This window comes from Tauraco erythrolophus, chromosome 4 (assembly GCF_009769465.1).
Source record: "Tauraco erythrolophus isolate bTauEry1 chromosome 4, bTauEry1.pri, whole genome shotgun sequence".
In the NCBI taxonomy this organism is placed as follows: Eukaryota; Metazoa; Chordata; class Aves; order Musophagiformes; family Musophagidae; genus Tauraco; species Tauraco erythrolophus.
Window position 1 is genome coordinate 88446102 of NC_141468.1, and position 17461 is coordinate 88463562.

At 52.5% G+C, this 17461-nt stretch overlaps 1 protein-coding gene across 15 annotated transcripts; it reads left to right on the forward strand.

Annotated features, from left to right (window-relative positions):
* The first annotated feature begins 644 nt into the window (after positions 1 to 644).
* On the forward strand, positions 645 to 13248 carry PHC1 (polyhomeotic homolog 1). Of its 15 annotated transcripts, none has more exons than XM_086610704.1 (15): positions 645 to 758; positions 1686 to 1796; positions 3109 to 3186; positions 3707 to 3742; positions 3940 to 4089; positions 5040 to 5195; positions 6300 to 6786; positions 7108 to 7862; positions 9178 to 9325; positions 9414 to 9622; positions 10226 to 10340; positions 10905 to 11013; positions 11582 to 11732; positions 12338 to 12569; positions 13070 to 13248. In XM_086610704.1, the coding sequence occupies exons 1-15, from the start codon at positions 645 to 647 to the stop codon at positions 13222 to 13224; spliced, it is 3006 nt and encodes a 1001-aa protein (XP_086466830.1). In that variant the 3' UTR covers positions 13225 to 13248. The 15 variants fall into 15 exon arrangements, with proteins under 15 accessions (XP_086466830.1, XP_086466835.1, XP_086466837.1 ...); XM_086610709.1 differs by lacking the exon at positions 3707 to 3742 and having other exon boundaries at positions 7108 to 7431; positions 7771 to 7862; XM_086610711.1 differs by lacking the exon at positions 3707 to 3742 and having other exon boundaries at positions 7108 to 7364; positions 7731 to 7862.
* The last annotated feature ends 4213 nt before the right edge of the window (positions 13249 to 17461 follow it).

The window sequence follows — 17461 nt, forward strand, 5'->3', positions numbered from 1 at the left end:
AATGTTCAAGTTATGATCTGTGAGGAGCAACAAGTAGCTGGAAAGTCCGTGTGATCAGAGAAATAAAGAGTCGGGGGCTGGGGGTTAAACTGGGAGAAGGAGGGACCGAGTCTGTGTCCCTGCAGTAGGGCAGCAGAGCTGTGGTACAGTTACACCTCTTGTGGGACTGGAGGAAGAGAGGATTGGAAGTTACCAAAGTGCAGTGGGAGACTGGAAGCACGGTGCAATTCGCCTCAGTTCAGCAGCCTCGAAAGAGAGGTGAGCAGGTCTGCACCCAAACCATGGTCTGAGTGAGCTGCAGCTGCCACTTCACTCCCCTGCCTTTCTAAGAACTCAGGATGTTGTAGCTTCCGACTGGAGCGTGGCAATAAAAATACGAGAATGTGCGTGGCATTTCTTACTGGTAATAAAAGATTTATACTGTGAGTGTAATTTCTGAGTTATTTTGGAGCCCCGGCATCCCCAGTCCCCTGCGACACGTAGCAGAGCTGTGCAAGGAGAGTTGTACTGGGATATTCCAGTAAAAAAAGCTGTGTAATGCAGCAAAATAGGGTTCGGTTCTTTCTTTAGCCTGACTTAGTTTCCAGTTCTCTCGATGTAGATCTGGAGCCCGTCTCGGACTGAGCTCCTGGGATCCTGTCACCATGGAGACCGAAAGTGAGCAGAACTCGGGCTCCACCAGCGGGAGCTCCGGCTCCGGAGGAAGCACCCGTCCGCAGATCTCGCAGATGTCCCTCTACGAGCGGCAGGCAGTGCAGGTGAGATGCTCCTCTGTTCTGGGATGGCACGTTCGGCGCTGGAGGGTGGGGGTTGAGCCCTTCCTGTTGCTCTGAGCTGGTGTGTGCCAAGGCGGGAGCGTGCTGGAAGGACTGCCGTGTTTGCAGAGTTAGAAGTTCTTGTGCGAGGCCCAGCGTTGAGTTCCTGTAGCCTGATCCTGTGCTTCGTGTGCCTCCCGTGGCCAGCCTCGTGGCTTTAATCCGTACTGAGATACAACAGATGGATTTTAGCCTGGTGTTGGTTCCTCTACATAGTGGGTATCCTCTATGTACACACTATACTGGAACGCTTGGCTGCCTGCTTGACCACGCACATCCCCGCGTTCCTCGAGTTTACATTCAAGTCTTGCAAGCGTGCTTCCTGCTGTTCTGGAATACACCTTTGGTTCAGTCTGTCACCAGATTTGTAGCTGTAGTACGTGTTTTGATGTGCTCATCTAGTGGCTTTTGCTTTTCCCACAGGGTCCAGGGATGATCTCATGGCTGTTAGTCGTTTCATAGAATCACAGAGTGGTTTGGGTGGGAAGGGACCTTAAAGATCATCCAGTTCCAACCCCCCTGCCATGGGCAGGGACACCCTCCACTACACTACGTTGCCCAAAGCCTCATCCAACCTGGCCTTGAACACTTCCAGGGATGGGGCAGCTACAGCTTCTCTGGGCAACCTGTGCCAGTGCCTCACCACCCTCAGAGTGAAAAATTTCTTCTTTATATGTAATAGAAATCTTCCCTCTTTCAGTTTAAATCCATTGCCCCTTGTCCTGTCAGTACGCGCCCTTGTAAAAAGCCCCTCTCCAGCTTTCTTGTAGGCCCTCCAGGTACTGGAAGACCTGAATTTCTTCATTTCTCTCTCTAAGCACGTTTCAAGGGCATGTTATTTTTGACAGTTGGGTTTTCCTCTTTCTCTAGGCCCTGCAGGCCCTCCAGAGACAGCCCAATGCAGCCCAGTACTTCCATCAGTTTATGCTCCAGCAGCAGCTCAACAGTGCCCAGCTTCACAGCCTGGCCGCCGTCCAGCAGGTGGGTTGCCAGGAAGGAGAGGAATCGAATTGTGCTCTGGGGAAGATTCAGAGATACTTTGTTTTTGCAGAGACTCGTACACCAAGGTCCTCCTGGTCCATGATTAGACAATGAGTTCCTAAACACACACATTGTTTAAAGCTAATGCAAACAGCCAGTGAACTGGCAGCTCGATGCAAAGATTTATTTGGTTTCCAGGTATACAGAGCAGCAGAAGATAAAATTTGGCATCTCCATCAGGAAACTTGCACTCCAGCAGCCTGTGACTCGCCCCTGCCCCTTCTTTAAATGAAAAATGGGTGGTTAAATCAGCAAGTGAACCATGGATTGGTCTTTGTCTGAGAATAAACGTGGCCTTGTGGGCATGAAACTTTAGGTGGTATCCTTTGAATTTAATCTCTTGAAGCTTAGTAGCCTGTATTTTCTTTACCAATTACTAGCAAGAGGGATCTGAGGTAGATCTTGTCCAGCCAGGAGGGTGTTTCTTTAACTGAGATACGTTTGTACAAATTGAGATGGTTTACGATGCGTAATTGTTGAGTGATTTATTTTTCTTTCTTTAGCAACTTTGCTCACCTACCACACTTTATCATCAGTTGAAGACGGATTATATGTGATGTGAATACAGTTCTGTCCGTGTAGCAATACCTCCATCAGTAGCTGTGCTTCTGGGCTGTTAGTCAGGATTTACTTCTTCTCAAAATTCCTACCTCCGGTTTTACAGCACGGAAGGAATAGAATCCTCTCACCAGTTTCGCACGAATCTTAGTTATAAAACCAACTAACCTCGTGCAGTGGAGTTTCTATGGGATCTTGAGGGGGGGGAGGTAAATCTAGTGATAGTTCCTTTCCTCCATGAACTATATGTGCTGTAATCTCAACTTTTTCACTCGAGTGCTCTCGTTGCGTTGTCTCTAAACTGCCTGGCTCACCCAGCAAGTTGCTGACATTGAGGGGAACGTCTGGGTGTTACCAGAGGGGACTGCAGCATCAGGGTGAGGGCTGCAGTGTGTGGCATGACAAGGTGGGGCGATGGTAGGGTATGCATCCGTAGGTGGAAGGACTGGAGGTCCCACACTGTGCACTGGGTGTTGCAAAGGACTGAGCTGATGAGGAAAGAGGAGGTACCTCGCTCAGTTGCTGCACCTGATTTGTAGGGCACGGCAGGGATTTGTAGTGGTTATTTTGTGCCCCTTTTCTTGGGAATCAGAGATGCTGATGATGAGAGGAGGTGTTCTGACAAAGCCAAATATTTGGGCTGGATTGAAAAGTTTGGTGTGTATGCTCATTTCTCTGTCTTTGTCTCTTGCAGGCTACAATTGCAGCCAGCAGACAGGCCAGCTCCCCCAACACCAGCGCCCCGCAGCAGACCACCACCACCCAGGCCTCTGTAAGTAATTGCTCCTTCACTTGCGTATCAAAGCTTCCATCCCACCCCCTGCTATGTTCCTTCTCCTCTTAGTCTCTTAGGAAAGCAGTTAGCCAGGGAAACACAGCTTCTAGGAATGCTGGGAACCCACGAGATGCAGACAACTGTGGGGATTTGGGGTGCTATTGTTATTGGTGGGGGTTGAGGAGACCAGAGAAGGTTTCTGAGTGGGAGAGGCTTCCTAGCTGGAAAGGTAGACACTGATCTTTTTTGCTGAGCCTTTGGGGATATATTGTCATGGATTGGAAAAGGATCAGGACTCTTTAAGAAGGAGTCATGAGCAGCTTGAAAGGGAATGCTCTTTTTCTCTTGGGCAGAGTAGTTGTTGAATGAGAGGAATGGTTTTGTAGTGAGTATTGAGGAACCGAGATTTGTTCAGAGAGTAGATGAGTTGGTAGCATAGAGATTACTTTGTGGGTTTTTTTCCTTTGCTCGAGAGGCCGGAGAAAACGATGGATTTCTTTTGGATCCGTTATTGCAGTTGCATGCTCATGGTGATGCTCAGCACACGGATGAGGTTAGCAGCCAGGGCTTTGGCGAGTTCAGGTTGAGTAGCCTCTGAGACAAACCCTTTAAGACAAGAACTTTTTTTTATTCTCGGTCCACTAGAAAAACTGTGATGTGTCTGTTCTGGCTGTACTGCAGTCAGTGAATTTGTACTTGAATTTGCCTCTGTCTCTTCCTGTATGATTTGGGGCTTTTCTCCCTCATAAGATTAACCTCGCCACCACGTCGGCTGCCCAGCTGATCAGCCGGTCGCAGAGCGTGAGCTCGCCCAGTGCCACCACCCTGACGCAGTCCGTGCTCCTCGGGAACACCACCTCACCACCTCTCAACCAGTCCCAGGCCCAGATGTATCTCCGGGTAAGGGATGTGTCCCGACCACGAATCCTGCTTCCTGACCGCTTCGGTGTTTCACTGCTTGGGATTACCAACACCTTTGGACTAACTCTAACTTTAGGGATGATTCCCTAGATTTTAAATTCAGATCGGGAAGCTCTTGTCCCTGAAACCACAAGCTTGACTCTGGGCTCAGCTTTTGAGGGTAGATGAGCTTTTTATTGTGTAGCTCTGGTGAGGCCGTTGAGGACCATGTTTGTCTCTGCTCTGCACGGATGTTAAAGATCCCATGGCACTTCTCACCGGAATGTAAATGTGGAATACATGTCTTAAACTTGAATATAGCTCACAGAAATAAAGCTACTCTTCTGATTCAGTGCTGGAACAGATACGTGGTAGATGACTCTGTTCTACCACTGCTAAGCTTGGGAGCAGAAGTCAGAATTCAAGTAAGTCTAGAAACAGAAACCAACATGAACAAATATCTCATCCTTTTCATTGGCTTGAAGTGCTGCTAAATAGAAAACATTAGGCTTGACTGTGGTCAGTCTGGGGTTTGGTTACCTACTTGGAAACCATTTTCTGCTTCTCAGTTGGCTTTAGATACAGATTGGAATCCCCTTCTTTTCAAGAAACCCTGGTCTTGGATGGATGTCTTCTATCACTGTTTTCAACCAGTCCTAGATCAATATCTGAACATTAAATGATACCACAGTCTTTTAGCCAGCCTCGGGCAGTCTGTGGGAGTTGGCCCAGACCCATGGTTGATAGGAAAGTGCTTGTTTCCATAAGGAAACTCTTCCCATTTTCCTGCTCCTCAGGGTTATGTTCAGTGACACAGCGCAGGGAGGGCTGGGGGTTTTGCGCTGTGTGACGTTGCAGCCCGGTGTTGCTTTGTAATCTGTTTGCTTGTGGCTCGCTGTCTGTCTGTCTGTCTTTCTCTCATCCCACGTCACCTCACCCTCCTTCGACAGCCACAGCTGGGGAACCTGTTGCAGGTAAACCGGACCTTGGGCCGCAACGTGCCTCTTGCCTCCCAACTCATCCTGATGCCCAACGGGGCCGTGGCTGCTGTCCAGCAGGAGGTGCCACCCGCTCAGTCTCCTGGGGTCCATGCAGACACAGACCAGGTCAGTGACACCCCCCAGAGTCCTCCCCTTCCCCTGCTCGCCGTCACCCCGCGCTCTGCTCTTTGTTTCCCGCTGGCCCTGTGCAGCAGATGAGCTCTGTTTTATCCCCATCCTGTGTCCCTGTGCAGGCAGGAGGTTCTCTTCTCTCTGGCCACTGTTTTTTCACGTTTGCTTTTTGCCTCCAGAGATGGGCTCATTTCTGCTTAGAATTCCTGGGGTGAGCCACTGGCTGGATCAATCCCCTCTTCACCGTTTCTCGATTGTCCTTGTGTGAAAAGAATTGTTGAGTTCTGTGTCCAGTTTTGCAGTCTCTTTGCAATGGAGAGTCTTTGCCAGTGGTAGCATTCCTTCATCCAGTTGGTTTGTTGTTGTAAAGATGCCGAAGACTGAACAGGCCCTAAGGTCTTAGCTCCTACATTCATCTATAAGTAATTCTCCAAGTCAGGGAGCTGCCACGGGTTCCTGTTTTCCTTGAATTATCCCAGTCGTTCTTGGTATTTCCAGTTACTTGATATTTTTCTTAGCTGGAGCACTTCCTTTGAAGGAAAGTCAGCCATGATCAAAGTGAAGAGAACACTGGATGTGGAGTCGGAGTAAATAGGGAGGATGGCAGCACCACAGTGCAGGGGAGCTGGGAAATGGGAAGGGCTGCAGGCCACCAGGAGCCCTCTGGGCTGCGGAGTGCAAAGCCCTGCGCTGGGGGAGGAAGCACGAAAATTGCAAAGGAGGGACTGGTCTTTAAAGGGATATCTCAGGGCTTTGAAAGCCACCCCACACTGGGTACTGCAACCGCAGGGGCCAGGCAGGCAGGTCCGAAGGCTGTCCCGTGCCTCGGAGAACGGCGGTGTCCTCACGTGCTGTTCGGAAAGCGCCACGAGATCTTTAACCTCCATCAGAGATGGGGCAGGAGGGAGTTCAGGATAACGTGTTTCCTGGGGAGGGTCGTGCCTGAGGTGTGCCCCGCGGCGTTGGCCAGCTCTCCGTGCCAGACCTTCAGCGTGGACTTCGCCTTCGCCCCAGCGGAGCGTGTTGCTGACGTTCTCCGCCAGACTCAGCGAGTAACGTCCATGAAACAAACGGACCGTTTTCTGTTTGTGCTTCCAGGTGCAGAACTTGGCCGTGAGGAGCCAGCAGACCCCAGCCACGACTGCCCAGCTCCAGAGCTCTGCGCAGAAGGCAGCTCTGCCAGGCAGCTCCCAGGCATCGGGCTTGCCGCAGGCGCCCAGCACGGGTCAGACCTTGGCAGTGGCTCCGGCCGCCTCCGGCAGCGCAGCCCAGTCCCTCAACTTGAGTCAGGGGGCAGCAGGTGGCAACGGGGGTGTGGGGGCAAGCGCTGGGAGCCAGACCCCAGCGGGACTGAGCCAGACCTCCTCAGCGGGTGCTGCGGGCAGCTGCCAAAGGAAGGGCACGGGGGTGGTTCAGCCGTTGCCGGTAGCCGCTGCCCAGGCCGTCACCGTCAGCCAGGGGAGCCAGACGGAGACGGAGAGCGCAGCCACGAAGAAAGGCGATACGGACAGCGGGCAGCAAACGGTGGGCATGAACCTGACCAGGACTGCTACGCCAGCGCCCAGCCAGACACTGATCAGTTCAGGTAAGCGCAGACCTTTTCCTCCTCTTGAGCCCACTGGGCTTTGGCAAGAGAGTGCCGTTGGAAAGCCCAGTGGTGAGAGGCTTCCCAGCACGCTTCCCAGCCTGTCTGCTCCCGGAGGCTGATCTCGAGGGGTTATCCCTCTCTATGAGCAAGAGAAGTGGATTTAGTCCCCCGTGTCCCCTGCCAGTAAACCGTTGGTCATTGTGGAGCTGAAGGACTCCTGCCAGTGCAGTGGCCACCAGCCTCTTTTTGCTGCCGCTGTTCCCAGCTGCACCGTTGCTCACTTGTGTGCCCTCCTTTTCCCACCATGTGTTCCCGCAGCCACGTATACGCAGATCCAGCCGCACTCGCTGATCCAGCAGCAGCAGCAGATCCACCTGCAGAAGCAGGTGGTGATCCAGCAGCAGATCGCCATTCACCACCAGCAGCAGTTCCAGCACCGCCAGTCCCAGCTCCTCCACACAGCCACTCACCTCCAGCTGGCCCAGCAGCAGCAGCAGCAAGCCCCATCTCTGACCCAGCAGCAGCAGCAAGCTCAGCCTCCACCGCAGCAGCCTCCACCTCCAAACCAGCAGCAGGCTCAGACCCTGGTGGTGCAGCCCATGCTGCAGTCGCAGCCGCAGCCCGTGCAGCTCCAGCAGGACAGTCCTTGCCAGCCGGCCACCAAGTCACCTGTGCCCATTCAGTCAAAATCTCTGGTCGCCCCTATCAAACCGCCTCAGCTGGGACCTGCCAAAATGTCCGCAGCGCAGCAGCCGCCGCCGCACATCCCGGTGCAGGTGGTGGGGACGCGGCAGCAGGGCTCGGGCCAAGCCCAGGCGCTGGGTTTGGCTCAGATCGCCGCAGCGGTGCCGACGTCCCGGGGGATGTCAGCTGTGGTCCAGCCGGTTTCCCAAGCCCATGCTGCTTCTCCGGCGTCATCTTCAGCTCCAGCATCCTCGCAGGAAGCTCCTCCGCTCACGGCAGGGGTGAATTTGGCACAAGTTCAAGGCACAGCCCACATGAAGAGCCCAGCCTCCTCTCCGGTCGTGGCGCAGATGCCGGCAGCGTTCTACATGCAGTCTGTCCAGCTGCCAGTAAGTGACACTGTTGAGAAGGAGTGGACTGTGGATTGTGGATTGTCTTTGCTCATTCCCAGCACAGCACTCGCAGCCCAGGCCCAGGGCAGTGGGATGGGATGGGTAAGGGCTTCAGGTAAAGGGATGTGGAGACTTTTTCCTCTCAAACGATAATTCCAGTCCAACCCTTGGCGTTACCGACTACAAGTGTTTCTCTTCCACGTTATCATTCAGAGGCTTGCTTGAAGTGAACAGGTGAGACTCAGAGCCTGACCCAGATCAGGTAGGTGCCCACAGCACGTACTAAACACCACGTTTAACAGTGTGGTGGGTTGAACTGGGCTGGCTGCTTTGTCACTCACCCTTCACAACAGGATCGGGGAGAAAAATATGATGAAAAGCTCGTGGGTCGAGATAAAGACAGGGAGATCACTTACCAATTACTGTCACAGGGAAAACAAACTAGATTTGGGGAAATTAATTTAATTTATTGCCAATTAATCAGAGTAAGATAATGAGAAATAAGAAGAAATCTAAAAAACACCCCCCCCCCTCTTCTTCATGGGCTCAACTTCACTCCTGAGTCTTCAGCCTCCTCCCCTGAGCGGTGCAGGAGGACAGGGTATGGGGTTGAGGTCAGTTCATAACGTTTTGTCTCTGCTGCTCCTTCCTCCTCACACTTTTCCTTCGCTGCAGCGTGGGGTCCTTCCCATGGTACACAGTCCTTCATGAACTTCTCCAGTGTGGGTTCTTCCCATAGGCTGCAGTTCTTCACGAACTGCTCCAGCGTGGGTCCCTTCCATGGGTACAGTCCTTCAGCAACAGACTGCTCCAGCGTGAGTCCTCCACAGGGTCACAAGTCCTGGCAGCAAACCTGCTCCAGCATGGGCTTCTCTCCGTGGGGCCACAGGTCCTGCCAGGAGTCTGCTCCGGCACAGGCTTCCCATGGGGTCACAGCCTCCTTTGGGAACATCCACCTACTCTGGCGTGGGGTCCTCCACGGGCTCTGTGGATCTCCTTCATGGATCTCTGCTCCACCATGGACCTCCATGGGCTGCAGGGCGTCAGCCTGCCTCACCATGGTCCTCACCACGGGCTGCAGGGGAATCTCTGCTCCAGCACCTGAGCACCTCCTCCTCTTCCTCCTTCTTCACTGACCTTGGTGTCTGCAGGGCTGTTTCTGTCACACTCGTCTCTCCCAGCTGGTGCTGCGCAGTATTTTTTACCTTTCTTAAATATCCCAGGGGTGCTACCAGTGTCACTGGTGGGCTCAGAGCGGGGCCGTCTTGGAGCCGACTGGAACTGGCTCTGTTTGTTCTTCTGTGCTCCGCAGGGCAAGTCGCAGACCGTGGCGGTGAAGCGCAAGGCAGAGCCAGAGGAGGAGAAGGAGGAGTCGCCCGGAGTCGCTGCGCTCCTGCCTGCCAGGTCCTCTCCTGTGACCGACAGCCCCAAAAGCACGGAGGAGAAGAGTGGCCTTGGAGGTAAGGTACAAAGGAGAGCTCTGACCTCGTGTTCCGTTTGAAGGAGATGGAGCAAAGGTAGCTGACTCGCGTGCTGTTGACTTTCTAGATAAATCTGATCCTGCTGCCGTTGCAACCCCAAATACCACCGCAGGTGAAGGAGCATCAGTCACCCCCACCTCTGCTCCCACCCCAAACCTGGCCATGGTGTCACGTCAGATGGGAGACTCCAAGCCCCCGCAAGCCATCGTCAAACCCCAGATCCTCACACACATCATTGAGGGCTTTGTCATTCAGGAAGGAGCAGAGCCCTTTCCAGTAAGGATTTTCTGCTGGGGGAAAGGAGGTGTAGCGCTCTCCTGGGAGGGCGCTGGGCTTCCATCTTTGGCCAGGAGTTTCTTCATGTTCCAAGTCAGCATTTTTGGCCTGAGACACAGGCAGTGAAGAGGAAGGGGAAGGAGGGAGGGGTTGTGGGTGAAGCAAGGCGTTAAGGGGTGGCGTGGAAGAGAATGGGTTGGAAGCAGTAAAACAAGCATGATGGGAACTGTTCTCTCCAAGTAGTCCTCAAAGCAAGAACTTATGCAGCAATTCTAAGAAGGTTCTTCCTTCTGGTTTTTAGTGAGGGGGGAAAACGCACTGTGTTTTGAACAAGCAGCAAGTGAAGTTAAAGCAGATAAGGGGAAACGCGGTTCCGTGGAATTGCAGGATATTGGAGGCAGAGAGTTCTTAGAGATCTTTGAATGAACCGCCAAGCCCGCGAGTCGGGAAGGAGCGATACCTTTGCTCAGCATCTCTCCTTCCCTCACAGGCAGAGGGATTCCTCTGAGCTGTAACAAGGTACAAGGGGCATGTAGCTCGCACAGGGTGGTGGCTGCAGAGAATCCTTTACTCATGGGCCCAACTCTTTCTCTTCCTGTCCAGGTGGGATGTTCTCAGCTGCTGAAAGAACCTGAGAAACCGCTGCAGGGAGAGGCTCCTTCTGCCCAGAGTGAAAACTTGTCCAGCAATTCTCCGGGAGGGGACAGTGCTTCTATGGGTGAGTTTGAGCACCAGGAGGCCTCTTCTGCTCTCTGATACTCTGGTTACTAACTTTGTGCGTTATGGACTTGCATCCCTTCCTGCTGACTCCTCAGAGACTCAAGCCATGGACACAGGATCTCCTTTGCCTGAGTTCCAGAACACAATACTGTTGTTGTTGTTCCTACGAGCTAACACACCCCATGTCAGTAGTAAGCTGGAGAATCTGAACTGTACCCGTCTCTGATGAGTCTGAAGGCTGTGGAGGATGTGTGGACGCAGCAGAGTGGAGTGATGGAGATCTCCCCCACAGCCTTGTAGGATGTGAGGAATATGTATTTGGGGCTTGTTCAGAGGAATGGTGCTGACAAGGGGAACTAACCCCTAATATCCTGGGGCCCTGCCTAGCAGAGCTGCTGCCTCTCTTTCCCCAGCTGCTTCCCCAAGCTAACCACTCGGTAGATTCAGTAGAGCGCAGTGCTCGGAATCTGTCTGCTCAGCAGAAGAGTGGTGGAACGGGGAATAGTGTGTGACCTGCCTCAGTTCAGATCATCAACTGGTGTGTATCTCCGTATCTCACCAGAGCTTGATAAGAAGGCGAACTTGCTGAAGTGTGAATACTGTGGGAAGTATGCCCCAGCAACCCAGTTCCGTGGCTCCAAGAGGTTTTGTTCCATGACCTGTGCTAAAAGGTAATCGCAAGACAGAACCTTCCTTTTCTCTGACTATACATTCTCTGGAACTGGGCATGTGCTCCTTCCCCAGGAGGTTCAACACTTCATCCGATCCTCCCTCCGCAGGACACGCACTGGCCACAGAGATCCTTTAGGACTCTGAATGAAACTTGCTCACAAAATGAAGTGGGAAAGGGGAAGTTCTGGGGCTCCACAACGAATGCGTACTGGGAGCTGTCTGCTGCATCGGTATGAGACAAAGATGCAAGGGAGCACTGGGGAAAAAGCCTAGGGAGAAGTTAGGCTGGTCATTGCTGTCTCTGTTGAGAGCAGAGTGCTTGTTACGGGTCTTTTTCCCTTAGGGGAATGACTTAATTGACCCTTCAGATGTTAGATCAAGAATCTGGTGTCCAAATATTGCTTGTGTCAGAAGTCTGGACTGGTCCCTTCCAAGGGAAGTCTTAGAAGGAGGAGGAACAGAACTTGATGGGAAAGAGGAGTTTCATCTCCATCTAGAGCGAGGAGCAGCAGCAGGTTTAGATGGTTTCTGTTTCTTAACTGCTGCTCTGCTTCTGCTTGATTTGAGGTACAACGTCAGCTGCAGCCATCAGTTTCGGCTGCAGAGAAAGAAGATGAAGGAGTTCCAGGAAGCCAACTACGCTCGCGTGCGCCGCCGGGGAGCGCGGCGCAGCAGCTCTGAAATCGCGCGGACAAAGCTCCAGGGCAAGCGGCACAGGGTAAGGACCGGGCCGTGCCTGCCCGTGCCAAGGCAGAGCTGGGTGTGGAGCAGTCGGCCCTGCGGGGCGGGATGTGCCGCTCTGGCAGCGGATGCGGTCGCACGGGACGTGCCAAGCGCGCGGTCACGCAGTCGTGACGCGTGGCACAGCGAGCCCTTGGCATCGCTCGTCGGCTGCAGAAGGTGGATTCGCGGTTGTGCTGGTTCTGGTCTCTCGGTGCTCACTCCCGTTTGTGTCCCGGAGGTCCCGGTGAGTGAGATGAGCTGATGGCCGTGGTAGAAACCAGTTCGTTTTTCCCGTTTGATTAACGTTCTTCCGCACGGGTGATTTGCACCAGATTACAGAAGAATCGAATGAGCTTCAGAGCGGGCGTGAGGAAGAGGAATGGACTGGGGGAGGATGGGGAGAAGGGAGGCGAGAGTGAAGCCTCCCTGTTCTGGAATCGGGGGAGCTCTTGTGTCAGCTGCCCCTGGACCAACAGCTCAGGACAGTTGTCCCAGGCTGTTGGGACAACTTCTGCTGTTCCCCAGCATCTTGTTTTGCAGATGGTAATTGTGAATTTCTCAAAAGACCTTTTGTTTCCTTTCTTTCCTATGGGTTTATAGGGCCAGGAAGACTCGAGTCGAGGCTCTGATAACTCCAGCTACGATGAAGCTTTGTCCCCTACATCTCCAGGACCCCTGTCAGTAAGGGCCAGTCATGGAGAGAGGGACCTGGCAAACTCTAGCATGGCCCCACCTACCCCAGAGCTACACGGCATCAACCCAGTCTTCCTGTCCAGCAATCCCAGTCGTTGGAGTGTGGAGGAAGTGTACGAGTTCATTGCATCACTCCAAGGTGAAGTTAAGATCCTCTCCTGCGATCCAGTAGCGTGGGGAAATTTGTTGGCTCTCTTTTCTGGAAAGACAGTGGTGTCAGTGGTGCCGAGTGCTTTTATTGTACTTTGGTACATGTTTCCGAAGTGGAGTCGGTCACACAGATGGATGAGCTGCACTCCTCAGGCAGCCAGTGGAGTGGAGTGGAGTGGGGAGAGAGGCTGGTGAGATTCCCAGCTTGTTTTCTGGACCTGTCAGAGGTCCAAAGAGCGGGAGGGTGGTGAGGCACTGGCACAGGTTGCCCAGAGAAGCTGTAGCTGCCCCATGCCTGGAAGTGTTCCAGGCCAGGTTGGATGAGGCTTTGGGCAACCTGATGTAGTGGAGGGTGTCCCTGCCCGTGGCAGAGGGGCTGGAACTGGGTGAGCTTTGAGGTCCCTTCCAACCCAAACCATTCCGTGGTTCTGTGAACAAGGGGAGTGCCCAGGGCACATCTGTTTTAGTGCTGCTTTTTTGGTTTCACAGGGTGCCAGGAGATTGCTGAGGAGTTTCGGTCACAGGAAATCGATGGCCAGGCCCTATTGCTTCTGAAGGAGGAACACCTCATGAGCGCCATGAACATCAAGCTGGGGCCAGCTCTCAAGATCTGTGCCAAGATCAATGTCCTCAAGGAGACCTAACAGCTCCGAAGCCAGAGGTCTCACTTTTGCTCTGATCCCAGGGCGGCTGCCAGCTTTGGAGCATCCTGCTGGAGCAGGGAAGAATGGGACAGTCCCCTATGGTCTTGCATTCAAGAAGAATGAGAAGGAATTCAACTGATTGAAACTGCCGTGCACAAGCCCATGTCTTGGTCTCTTAATGGTGCTACAAGGGGGAGGAAAACTCCCACCTGGGGCCTTGAAACATCTTTATTTCTTCCTGATTTTGAATATGCCTCTCCCCTATACTGCGACATAATGACGGGAAGGGGACCTCTTTCTGTCTTAGCGGACTTTGGAAGGAAACTGCCCTCGTCCCTTTTTGCTACAGCAGGTCTGCTCGATCTGAAGTTTTGCATCTCACTGTGCCAGATCTTGAGGAGTGGGAAGAACCAGCCCCACATGGACATTAGGAGCAGCTGTGCTTGGGGCATTTAGGAAGGGGAACTAGTAAATCCCAAGGGACAGAGGTGGACAAACAAGAATTTGAGCAAAAGGGGCTGCAGCTGCTCCATTCTTAAAAAAAAAAAAAAATACCTAGGCTGTTGATGGGCTGGGTTTGATAGCCATTCCAGCACGCGTACCAAACTCGAAGGCCCGTGGCAACAGGAGCTGCCTTAGCGTTACTGTCTCCTGTAGAGGTGCAGAGTGAAGACCAAGTGTTGCAGCAGCTGTTCACTCCAGATGCTCCTCTCTGAACCAGTCAGAGGAGGAGTCATCCTGAGTATTTATGAGAAGGTGATGGGAAAATCCAAGGGGAAAGGGGATTGTCTTACGTGAGGGGACCTGCCTCCCCGTTGTGCTAGGGCATGACTTGCAGATCCAAAGCAGTCTCCAGAAGCGCCAAGGCTCTTCAGAAAATGGGCTGGGGTTTTGGTTTTGGTTGTTGATTTTATTTTTTTTTGTGTTCTTTTACCAGTTGGTATTATTTTTGTGTCTGTCTTCATTATCCTCAGGAGAGCTTATGGGACAAAGTTTAAGCTAGCAGGATTGCATCACCTGCCTCAGGCTGGTTTTTTTTTGTTGTTGTTGCTTATTTGTGTTATAAAACAAATATTTCTTTTCCTCAGCTGATAAGAAAACAAAACCACATCCTCCAACAACTGAACACTACTCCTTTAATGCTACTTCACCTTTCTAAGGGGTAGAATCATGTTATAGGCTGAGTCTGTCCCTTTCAGGCCCTTCAGATTTGTTTTTGTTTGGGTTTTTTTTTAAGGACCAGATGTGGTATTCTGAAGTTTTTTAACCAGATTGTCAAAGGTGAAAAACCTGGGCAGAGTTCTTCTCTTCCAGAAGCACCTTTGCTTCAAACAGGCAAAAAACCTGAATTACACAAAGGCCGGAGAGGTAAGTGTCCCCGAGAGTCAAATGCCTGGAAGCAAGATGATTTTACAACGCAGGTGTCTCAGCTTTTCTGTTTTCGGAAGTGTCACGTGAACATGGGAGTGGAACATAACTGTTCTGTGTGGAAAGCACCCGGTGTTGCAGGAGAGCTGCGGTGGCATGGCAGGGAGATGAGACACCTTTGGAACGGGCACTTTATTGGCCCACGTTAGAAAAAGAGAGGAGGGAACCTGCTTGGAAGATGGACAAAATGTGACAGCAGCTTCCTAGTTTTAACTGGACTCTTGGAATCTCACTTTAATGACATCCTTGTTCCTTTGAGAGGAGATTTCCGAGGCTTCTCCAGTGAAAACAGGCGCAAAGGAATCTCCGTGCTTCCACCCCGAGACGCTGTGTGGTCTGATGGAATTTGGGGGCAGTGAAGGGGGAGCTCCGACTCCACCGGCCGTCGGCAGAGGAAGGTGCCCGTAAACCACTGCATCCCGAGCAGCCTGGGTGTGATGGCACTCCTGTGTCTCCTTTGTCCCTTGGCAGGGTGGGCAGGCAGCTAGCCTGCCTCTGGTACTAGCTACTTCTGAGGACCAGATTTTATTTCAGTCAAATGGGAAGGCTTCACTTTGTCATTTCATGTTCCATGTTCTTAATAAAAAAAAACCTTGTTCAGGCTTTGCAGGTCTGGCTCCTTTTTAACTCCCCTCCATTAACCCAGTGTTTGAGAAGTACAGCCTTTATCAAAAAGTTACTTTTCATTTTTATTGTTGCAGAAAAACACAGAGAGTAGGAAACTTTTCCCATCCATAACTCCCTGAGCTTTTAAAGTTTCAGTTTGCAAAGATACCTACACCCTGAACGAGGGTGGCAGCAAAAAACGTGTACTGACAAGAAGAGATCCATTCCTGGCAGGAGTAGTTCAAGCAGGAGGCACCACACACCACGGATCCTTCACCTTTAGGTAAGATGCTCTGGCACCAAAGAAAGCTCCTGTTACATCAGCACAACACTTCACCAGTTTTTTGGTCATTTTATTTTTGAAAGTTGTGTTTTGTACAAAAAAAAATTGACCTTAAACGCCACCATGAAAAACAGCAACAACAGATTTAGTGACTTCCTGTTTTTCCCATGTTATGAGAAGGATTGAGACCGTAACAAAAGTCAAAGAAAGCAGGAATTGTTTGCTCGCTCTAAACCCAGCAAGAAAGAAGGGCCACCCCTTTTGCCTCAGTGTCACCGTCCCGCAATGTCGCGACGTTCTGACTGGTCTGGCAGCATTAAAAACACACGAGCCTGGGCTGTGCTCTGCTGTTGCAGTGGCTTGTTCACAGTCTCTGCCCTCGAGACTGAGGGCACTTCTCTGCCAGTCTACAACAGGGCAGAATGGGATTTAGTTTAGCCCCTCGCATTAAAAAGCAATTGGGCAGCAAGGTGCCAAGTTCCTGAAGGTTCCCGTTCAGTCTCCCAGCTCCGCTGTACCTGCTTTCACCAAGGCTGCTGGAGAAGGTCTCTCACCCAGCCAGGAGTGGTGGCTGAGTACCACCTGCACAGGGTCAGTGGCTTAAGAGGAACCTGCACTGTGCTTAAGGGGACAGTGGGTTATGAAAGCTGTCCCTGTGAGTGCAAGAGTCCCTCACGCGTTTTTTCCTGTGTCAGCAGTCTTCTCCTTGGCTACTATGGTTCCTTTTTTATTAAAAAATAAATTCTGGTAGCTTCACGGGAAAACCCTCTGCCAGACAAGGACCTTGCAGAGAGCACGAGCTCACCCACAACGCCGACGCTCGCCGAGCTACGCGAGCGGCCGAGTTTGTCACAGGGCTTGGGTGGCAGCTCCCTGTCTCTTTCTGCCTTGATGTCTCTCTAAGCAAGCGTTCCCTTTATTGAGCAGCATAATTCCAGTGTCTTACAGATCCTGTAAACCCTGGGGGGGGGGGATGAGGGGGAGGATGCAAGAGATCTCTCCTATAGCTGTCCTATGGCTGTCTTAAGCCATGGCCTCCTTTTCCTTCCCCTTTCTGCACCCCGTCCATGGCCCTTTTTTCCTGTGATCCATCTATTCCTGTTCAGCGCCGAACACTCGTGTTGCTTTCTTACTGTCTTCTGCTCAACTCTCGGCGTTTCCACCCCCCTGCAGCTCTGCTGCCTTTTAACAATCCTTAACCAGCACTGTATTCCTAAGACATGCCGTCAGGGATCAGCGCTGCCCACACCCAGAGGCAGCCATGGGACCTGGCAGAGCAGAGTCAGCGAAGCAAACAGCGTAAAGAAAATGGGAAGCGAGAGGAGGAGAGCTGGCTGGGAGGCACTGGGGAGAGGGGCAGCAATGAAGTCCGCGTGGAAAGCCCGTCACATCGGCAGCAAGTGGTCATCCCGTTCTTCCGACTCCTCGCCCAGCTGGTCGTCGCCCACCCCACGGTACGCGGCCGGGGCGTTCCGCGGCTTGGAGCGGCAGACGAGGTCGCAGCCGTCCTGCAAGCACAGCACACCGCGGCGCCGTCAGCCTCCGCGCCACGCAGCCGCTGGCATCTCCCTTCTCCTAAGGGAGCGTGCCTGCCCCTGGGCTAGCTGGGACGGGCCCCCGAACTCGGGCAGCTCTGGGCATTCTGATGAACGGAATGCGGCAACGAGCACGGAGGATAAACGGCTCTGCCTGCGGTCACCGAGGAAAGGTTTCAGGGAGTCGGAGGTGGACATTTCACTGTTCCCAACTTAACGTTCCTACCTGGATAGACTCAACCCCTCGTAAGCATCTGCTCTAGTTTGTTGTGTAGCAGTTGCAGGGTAGCGGCAGGGAATGGGTCTCAGTGAGGATTCCAAAATGGAGCGCTCAAGAAAAATAAAACAGACATCCTCTTCTTCTGCCTCAAGGTGGTAGGTCTAC

Coding starts and splice junctions, on each gene's coding strand:
- PHC1 (XM_086610704.1), top strand. CDS start 645: ATGGAGACCGAAAGTGAGCAGAACTCGGGCTCCACCAGCGGGAGCTCC. Junction 3,187..3,706: donor CCACCACCACCCAGGCCTCT/GTAAGTAATTGC, acceptor CCGTTATTGCAG/TTGCATGCTCATGGTGATGC. Junction 4,090..5,039: donor AGGCCCAGATGTATCTCCGG/GTAAGGGATGTG, acceptor CTCCTTCGACAG/CCACAGCTGGGGAACCTGTT.